The 9,192-nt window shown below is 43.5% G+C and overlaps 1 protein-coding gene across 1 annotated transcript; it reads left to right on the top strand.

Moving 5' to 3' along the window:
* Positions 1 to 6,364: 6,364 nt before the first annotated feature.
* Positions 6,365 to 7,873, top strand: Rprm (reprimo, TP53 dependent G2 arrest mediator homolog). Its single transcript, XM_005346415.2, has one exon. The coding sequence runs from the start codon at positions 6,661 to 6,663 to the stop codon at positions 6,988 to 6,990; it is 330 nt and encodes a 109-aa protein (XP_005346472.1). The 5' UTR covers positions 6,365 to 6,660; the 3' UTR covers positions 6,991 to 7,873.
* Positions 7,874 to 9,192: the final 1,319 nt, after the last annotated feature.

The following is a 9,192-nucleotide window of genomic DNA, read 5'->3' as shown; positions in this document are numbered from 1 at the left end:
GGAAACCTTATCCTCTCTGAGGAGTGTATGGGGCAGGGGTGAGGTGGGGAAGGTGGGAGGTAGCAGGAGGAGGGAAAGGAGTGGAAATAGGAATTGGTATGTAAAATGAGAAAAGGTTGTTTTTAAAATAAATTTTGAAAGAAAAAAATAGAACAAGACAGTAACAGTCTCAACAGGAGAGAAGCAGGTGGCCTCCAAGAAGCATGAAAGATACAGTTTCTTCAATTTCTCAGCCTCAGCTCAATTAGTCTGGGGCAGAGTTGTCTTTTCTAATTCAACCAGACAAGCATTTGTATTTTACTTCAGTAAACAGACAAAAACATGAAAGAGAAATCATCTTGGAAGCAGTGAAAGGAAGCAGAAATCCTGCAATAGTGTACAGTGTAGACTTGTGCATTTGAACAGAGAAAGACTTTCATCTTTTGCAAACTATAGACATACTGGCGGGAAACAAAGAGAGTTACCTCTTTCCGGAAAAAAAGCCAGGAGTAACAGTGTTTGTTTTATGCACTCATATCATGTTGTGGGAACTCCCTCAGCCAATAGCTTCTGAGATACTGGCCCACTTTGGCCGAGGTCTCCAGTACTATAAGTGCAGATGAAAAGCGAGTGTGACCCCCCCCCCCTTTGCTGCTGGATTTGGTTTCCAGTTGCCAGCGCATGCAGAGGACTACAGATGGCTACCCTTACTGTGAGTTTATCCCCAAATAAACCTTTCTCCTTGCATTGATTTTAGTTTTCCCGCCTACCTATATTTTGCCCTGTTCAGAGACCAAAGCAGCTTCTTTATTAACCAATGGTAATAAAAGATATTCACAACATACAGAGGGGCATCCCACAGCAACATTGTGACAATAATAGCCCAACATTTCCTCAGCTTTCAATTATGTCTCCTTTCCTCAAAGATTTTTATAATTGCTGCACTTTGAAAACATATAACACCTTATATGTTATATATAACACTACTTAGACCTGTGGGGCTAAGAGATAGTCCCCATCTTCTAGGAATTAAAAAGGAATATCAGAAAACAGGAAATTACTGTGGGCCATGGGACATCTTATCAAAATATTTGAGATCAATACATCATTCAAAGACATTATTTCAAATGACATGGTTTGGTTAAAGTGTGTTCACGTAACGATGACTTTCATTTGAAATCTGCATTCAAGCCTTCAATGTCATGAAACAAATTTTTTTCAGGATTTTTGGGATTAAGAACATAAACAAGTTATAAGATCATAATAACAGAAGAAACATTTAAAAGATAGGAAGAAATAGATATTGTTTAGGCAATAATTCCAGGCTATAGAAGAGATGGATGATATGAGGGGGTGTTTTGATGTATTTTCAAAGCCTCATGTGTTTGGCTAACTCTAATTAAAACATTTAGAATTTTTATTGGGATAAAGTACAAAGCCCATAAAACTTACCATTGCAAGCGTTGCATGTGCATAATTAAGTGACATCAAGTACATTCTTATTATTATGCAAACATCACCAACATTCATGCAGAACTTTTCATCTTCCCCAGTTGTAACTGTATTAATTGCATACTAACTTTCCACTCCTTCCTTTGCCCAATCCTTGGTAACCATTATTTTACTTTCTATTCTTTTAGATATGCGTATATCAAGTACTGCACATATATGAGTATTTCAAGTACTGCATATAAATCCTATCATGCAATAGTTGTCCTTTTGATATGACTCATTCCAGTGTGTATTCACAGTTCAAGTTGTAGAATCCTTCAGAATATCTTCTGTTTTCTTAAGACTGAGTAATATTATATATATATATATATATATATATATATATATATATATATATATATGTATATGTATACTATATTTTGTTCATTTGCCTAATTTGGTGATAGACATTTGAATTACTTTTATTCTCTGGAGTTCATCTTTTTCGAATGGGGGCGGTTTTGCCTAAATATGGACTTTCTGGATCACATGACAAGCTAACTTCTAATTTTCTGAAGAACCATAATGTTGTTTTCCTCTGTTTACCCCACAATCTTACCTTCCCACCAGTAACACATGGAAGTTCTAATTTCTCTACCTTTCAGTTCTTAATATGCAAACACTTCTACAATGCACCATTCTCTAGTCTTCTGAAATGGAAATTTAATTTTTCAATGACTTACATGCATTGATGCACCTCCAGGAACTATTAGCACATATGTTAACTGGTATGTTGTTGCATACTTGATACATCTCCCAGTTATTTTCAGAGATCAGTCTTTTTAAAATTCTGCACATGATTGTCCCATCACAGATAAGTACATGAAACGCTCAGAAGGTAGGCATACTGAAACCAGCACCCCACACTAATAAGCCACACCTTTTTCTTTCCATGTGCACATGGACCTCTTGCTACCTGAGAAGCACTGTCTCTGTCTCCAGATGTTTGCCCTTCCATGCATACATGGACCCCTTGCCATCTGAGAATGGCTGCCTGTCTCCAGGTGCTCTTAAAGACCCTAATGTAGCCTGTAATGCTAATGTTTGGTGTTGTTTCCCCTACTTGTGTCACATAGCATGTTTGTGGAACAAAACAAATAGAATAACAAAGCACTGACCTCCATCAGTCCTTCCTCAAGACATATGTTAAAATTAGTATTCTAGGATAAGCAAACGAGAATTAAAACTCTAGAGGCAGTAGAAGAACAGAAGAGCGTGGGCTGTGAAGGGTTTGAGAGTCAGCCTAAGGCTCTGGCATTTGCTTTTCATGATCTGTTCCAGTGGCCCAGGGATCTATATTGCTTGGTTTGGGTTTTCTTTTGGGTTTTCAAACACTGAGTCTGTTATTATGAATGACTTCAGCATATGAGTGCTTCCTCTTCATCTTACTTAGATTGTGAGATGCAGCGTAATTTATTTAAGAAAAGTGCTTGCCCCAAAGCAATAAACATCCTTTTAGTGTCTGATACACTGTTTAAATGTCTACTTGATATTTTCATAATGTACAAAGCATCAAGGAAAAGGCATTTTGGTACTGAATGTGTCTGGTCCTCCCTCAAGGCTATCCAAACAACAGATTATAACTGCCATCAGCATTGGCCTAGAATGTCATGGAAGAATTTATTACATGCTACAGATGTACTTTTCAGAAAGAGCTAGCAAATGATTCTGTCCTTGCTCAACACTGTGAAATACTAAGCATTTAGCTCTCAAAAATACCAACTTACTTCAACAGACCAGAAGCAGTCGAGTATATATAAAAAAAAAAATGAGTCCTTCTAGATATCAAGATCTTTCCTTTAAAAGTGAATTATCAGTCCATCTCCCCTGTACATCATCGCTTATTTTCCTGGAAGTTAAGTTCTGTTGGATATTTCTTAAAGGTTGCTTTGCCACAGCTTTTGAGACTTTATATGACACAGGGGGAAAAAAAATAGGCATTACTCTAAGGGGAAACAATACGCCAAAAAACAGGAAAGAGAAAGATTTCAAATCTTTCTTGTTTTGTTTTGTAAGTCATTTAAAGAGAAAGAAAGAAAGAAAGAAAGAAAGAAAGAAAGAAAGAAAGAAAGAAAGAAAGAAAGAAAGAAAGGAAGGAAGGAAGGAAGGAAGGAAGGGAAGTTCTAGTTAGCCCAGACCTCTTAAGTGCTAATAGGAAGTGACAAAGTAACTTTTATATTAACTCGATTTGTAGCTCATGTCCATTTAGCTACTCACAGCAATTTTACTGAACAAAATCATAGTGCTGGGGGGTAAAAAAAAACAAAACTATAGATCTGTGGTAGGTGATGGGGTCGAGGCTTTGCCTTCTGCTTCAGTTTGTGACGGGTTAGCAGTTACATCTGCAAGAATGGAAATAACGTCTATGCCGCCAAACTCCTTTTGACAAAATTCTCCAAAATATGAGGTTTGGCTTAGACAGAAAAATATCCAATGGATACATCTCTGGTCATTTTAACACTGGCTTCTGTCTAGAGCAGCCGTACTGCTAATAACTGCTAAATAGCAAGAAAAATCACATGTATTCTAACAAAGATCCAGCTATGGATTCTTCCTCTCCCAACTCCCTCCTATTCTTCCCCTTCCCCTCTCCTTCTCACCTTCCTCTTCTTCACCCTGAGGTCTCCCCGTGTTGGTACCCTGGACCTCAGAAACATAGGACAAGCTAGTGTTATGGAGAATTCATGGAAAATGCTGGGACCTAGATGTCCAATCACACCTGCCTTGTTCTCATTCCCAGGAACCATGTTCTGGTTGTTCGTTGCCCGTTTGCCTTTATAAATTATTATTTGCTTCAATCATCCATTTAGCATGACTTCATAGTGTCTTCACTTCCTTTAGCAAATTTTCACATTACTTTTTATTCTTTTTAAAGATGTTTTCTTATTCGTAATTGAATGTGTGTGTGTGTGTGTGTGTGTGTTTTCATGCGGGTATTTGCATATGAGTGAAGGTGCCCTTGGAGGCCTTCAGCTGGGATGGCACACGGCAGTTGTGAACTATTTGACATAGGCCGGAGACTGAACAGGTTCCTCTGAAACAGTAGCAAATGCTTTTAACTGCTGAGCCATCAATCCAGCCACTGCTATTCCATCACCCGGATAACAAAATTTAAAGAATTATTTATGACCCATTAATAATAAATTTGACCCAAAAAGGAGATATTATTGAAAGTGTGACTGAATCATGAAAACTAGAGCAACTAAGCCAAGGGAAATAGGGGTGAATCCTGGAAGCCTGGCTTCTCTACTGTTCATACCTCTTTATTCTCCATAATAAAAGCATCTAGATATCTAGAACTTACTGAAGCTTCCAGAAAATTAAAAAAAAAAAAACAATTGTCTAAAAGTCAATTTTTTTGGCTTGAGAGGAGGCATCATGAATTAATGCTAAGACATTGAGGACACCTGAAAATGGAATGGATGATTCTTACAGTGGGGATTTACCAAGCATATATGGTGTAGCTAAAAGACTGTGCAGCCAGTGGTGTTGGCACATGCCTTTAATCTCAACACTTGGAAAGCAGAGGTGGGCCTCTCTCTGTGAGTTTGAGTCCAGCCTGGTCTACAGAATGAATTTCAGGATAGTCCAGGCTCCATACAAAAATGCTGTCTCAAAAAGCCAGAAAAAGCAAAAAAACACAAAAAGGATTTGTGCATGCCTGTCATCGCCAGACTCAGAAATAAAAGGCCTTGAATGATTGATTCAAGAACAGTCTGAGCTTCTGATTTAGCCTCTCTCCTTCCCCACACCCAATAGAGCAGAAAATAGCAAAATAACTCCAATATGTCAGTGGAAACTGGTAAAAATATTCTTTTGAAAGTTTGTACTGAACATCAATCTCTCATTTCCAGGCAACATACTAGAAAGAAAGGCGGGTGCAAAGAAAGGAGAGTCGAGGAAGGGGAGAAGAGACGGGAGAAAAAAGAAAGGGAGACGAGAACCCCGAATCTTCTGGAGTCTAAAACAAAATGACCAGTTTGTAAGACTCAGCTAGAATAGACCCAACAGCAGTCACTAAACAATAAGCCTCCATAGCTCCCTGAAAAGCTGCCAGTTTGCTCTGTGGTGAGGAAGGAAGGCAGAGTGTGTGCAACAGCTTCTGGCGGGAGGCTTCCAGCGTTCTAGGTGATGGATGTGCATGAGCAATTCCCTTAAACAACACATTTTCTGCCAAGTACAAACACACTGGAAGCTCATCCAAAAATTCCTTGGCAATTAAAGTTGCAAGAAAGTGGTCACTCTGTCCATCCACCTCCCTTACAAAAAGGTGACCCTGTTCTTGGCAGCCACTTCCACCCACGAGCCACAGAAGAACACTTTCATCTTCCTGCTCCTTGCCTTAGCCTCGCAGCTCATTGAAAACCCTGCTTTATTACACAGGCAATAGCTTTCCGAGGAGGACGGGGATGTGGCAATTGTTCTCTTTCTGACGCTTTCTTCTGTTCTCCCTTCCTTAAAACAATAATAATACCACCACATCAACAAAAAGAAGAGAGAAGAAAAGACCTTCCCAGATCCCGACTTTTTCCCCTTGTCTCCAGACAAGCAACAGTCAGTGGACCAGTGCCTTGGCCAGCGCCATCTGGTACCTGGCCTCTTTGAGTCAGCTCAAAGGTGAGAGGGGCGGCTTCGAAGGACACACTCAGCAGCGGGTGTGAGCCAGGTCCTCTGCCGCTTTCAGCCTTTCTCCCCAAATTCTTTTCTTGTTCATCACATCAGGAGTGTTTAGTGACCTCCTCCTGGCCTTTGGGGTTGCAGAAGCCACAAAGCCTGCCAGTTTGGTTCTTTTCCTCGTCCCCACCTCCCTGCCGAGGGGAGGCAGCTCGGCTCTGTTACCAGCAGGGGCCGCTGTTCGCTCAGAGCAGCCGCCGGGCCACGGCGGCGGCCCGCGCCTCCCACGGCACCTCCGGCCCAACCCGCCAAGTTCCAAGAGCTCCCAGTCGAGCAAGCGCCGGGAAGGAGCGCTGCCCGGGCAGCACACAGAGCACACGAGCCAGCTTGCGGCGCGTCCTGGAGAGGTTCCTGCTATACTCACAGCCCCGGGGACTTTGAAAGGGAAACCGAGGAGCCCCGCACGCACAAGTGCGCCAGCCAGCGCTCCGTCCAGCACCTGTTCCTCCCGTGCCACCGCCACCCGGGTCGCCACCCCTCCGATTCTCGCCTCCCAGGCTCCCGCTTGTTCCCGGGATGAATTCAGTGCTGGGCAACCAGACCGATGTGGCTGGCCTCTTTCTGGCCAACAGCAGCGAGGCGCTGGAGCGCGCCGTGCGCTGCTGCACACAGGCGTCGGTGGTGACCGACGATGGCTTCGCCGAGGGTGGCCCCGACGAGCGTAGCCTGTACATCATGCGCGTGGTGCAGATCGCAGTCATGTGCGTGCTCTCGCTCACCGTGGTCTTCGGCATCTTCTTCCTTGGCTGCAACCTGCTCATCAAATCCGAAGGCATGATCAACTTCCTAGTGAAGGACCGGAGGCCGTCTAAAGAGGTTGAGGCAGTGGTGGTGGGACCCTACTGAGTGGCCCTCGGGTCCCCCACGGCTGGTGCTCCTGGCACCTCCTGTATTCCGCCAGCCGCGATGTACCCCTCACCATCAGAGACTGAGCAAAGCAAACCTGTCGGAGTCAGTTTTTTCTCTCGACTTCTGCCTTTGGGGGAAAAAGTGACCCATTTCTGATCGCTCTCCGTAAAGGCCCCAAACAAGCCTTCAGACCAGGAACGGACGTCCAGACTTCGGGACTCAGCAGCAGGTGGCAAAAGAGGGCGATTAGGGCGCAGAACTTTGGGAGCGGCTTCTTGCCTGAGATGCGGGGGGGAGATGGACCGGGAGAAGGCCCCTTTCCACCTGCAGGTGGGCCCAGCACTGGGGACAGCTGGAGGGGCCGAGCAAGGTGGGGGGTGGGAGTGGGGGGTATATCCAGTGGCACCAGTAGCCGGATAAGTGATCTGTTTATACTGCACGTTGTAGACCCAATGACAACATATATGCGTGTGGGTTTTGCGACCTGAGGTGAGCGTGGAACTTTGATCAGTAGTAGTAACCTGTGGTTTTAAGAGATCTGTGTTAGTTTGCTTGAATACAAATATTTGATAAGTCTTTTATGCCCTACTGGCCTGTTTGCCTGCCTGCCGGTTAGGTTAGAGTTTTTGTCATCCTGGGAGAAGGGGTGGGGGAGGGGAGCCAGAGACTGTGAATGGGGTAAGTGCTTTCTTTTAGTGCATTTCCAGCTGGGTCTTTCTGGGGGGCTGGCGCTCCAGCTAAGCCCGGGACAAAGATCCAGAGTAGAATTCATAGCTCGTGTCTGCACGGTTTACGCCACAAAAGTGCTCTTGATATCCGTGACACCATTTGACTTTTTCTTATTTAACATTTCCTTAATAAATGCAACATTTAAGTGTTTTGTTTCTGGCCTCCTGGTAGTCATTCTAGAATTCTCCGGGCGGAGGGGAAAGTCGGCTGCGCAGTCTGGGTCCCGGCCAGGAGGCTTCTCCTTGCAGGAGCTGCGATTCTACTCCGTAGATCCATAGATCCGCGGAGAGAAGGGGGCCCGACAGAGTGCACAGGGATTTGAGACACACACCAAGCCTCAGGCACAAAAAAAAAAAAAAAAAAAAAAAAAAAAAAAAAAAATTCTCTCTAAAACAGCGGCCTTTGTTTTCTCCCATATTTACGACTTTAAATTTCACTTTGTCTTGGATGTCAGGTAGGTCCCTGCGGGAAGATTACACTTTGAGATCACACTTCCTTACCAGGCTCCTCGGGGAACTCTAGGTTACCCAGCTAATGAAAGGAGAAGACGGCCAAGCCAGCCCTTAGGGAGGGCTTCTTTCCCCAGACCCACGTCAGCAGGATGGCATAAGGATGCTATTCCAGAAAAAGACAGATTCCGAGTAAAAGTAGCTGCCGAAGTTCGAAATCCGCAGTAGACAGAGTAAACCATTGTGTCCAAACTTGGTATTTGTTGTCTTTGTTGTATTACGTATTATGGAGAAAGGAATCAGTTAAGATACCAACGAAGAAATGACAAATGTTTGAGGTGAGGCGTTAATCCCACAATGGATATATATATATATATATATATATATATATATATATATATTCTTCACATTATATCCCGTAAATATATGCAGTCTATCAATCAACTTAAAGTAGTACAGAGAGGGGGGGGAGGGAGAAAGATGAACATTTGCCTGCTTCTTTAGTCAGCTATTAGTGCTGGACCAGGAAAAGGGCTCAAAGGACTTAGCCCAGTCCTGATACTCAGTACTACCACAAGCCACCCTGGCTGGAACAGCTACAGACAGTGTCTGCACACACCTTTAGGGCACAGAAATTGTAGGCCCTGTTGAAAGAAGGGCTAGAAAACAACACTAAGGTTCCAATAGTTGAAGTTTAACTTGGTCAAAGGTTTGAGCAATTTTTCTTTCTGTCTTATTTTCTACCAGGATGCTGTAACAGTGAGGGGAAAAAGTAAAGACGTTGCAATAGTAACTGTAAAAGTACCATGAAATGCAATGAAATGTCCCATATTTATAGAGAAAAACGGCACACAAACATGGCCTATGCCTCAAAGGGCTGGGTTCTACTCAGAGTTACCCTTACTAGGAATTATAGCCTAGTGTATGGGGAGGGGGTTAATGTCAATGGTGTCAAACTTGAGTGAACACGCATTCTCTCTCTCTCTCTCTCTCTCTCTCTCTCTCTCTCTCTCTCCCCCCC

This window comes from Microtus ochrogaster, chromosome 4, assembly GCF_000317375.1.
Source record: "Microtus ochrogaster isolate Prairie Vole_2 chromosome 4, MicOch1.0, whole genome shotgun sequence".
NCBI lineage: Eukaryota > Metazoa > Chordata > Mammalia > Rodentia > Cricetidae > Microtus > Microtus ochrogaster.
This window is presented reverse-complemented; position numbering and strand designations above follow the sequence as displayed.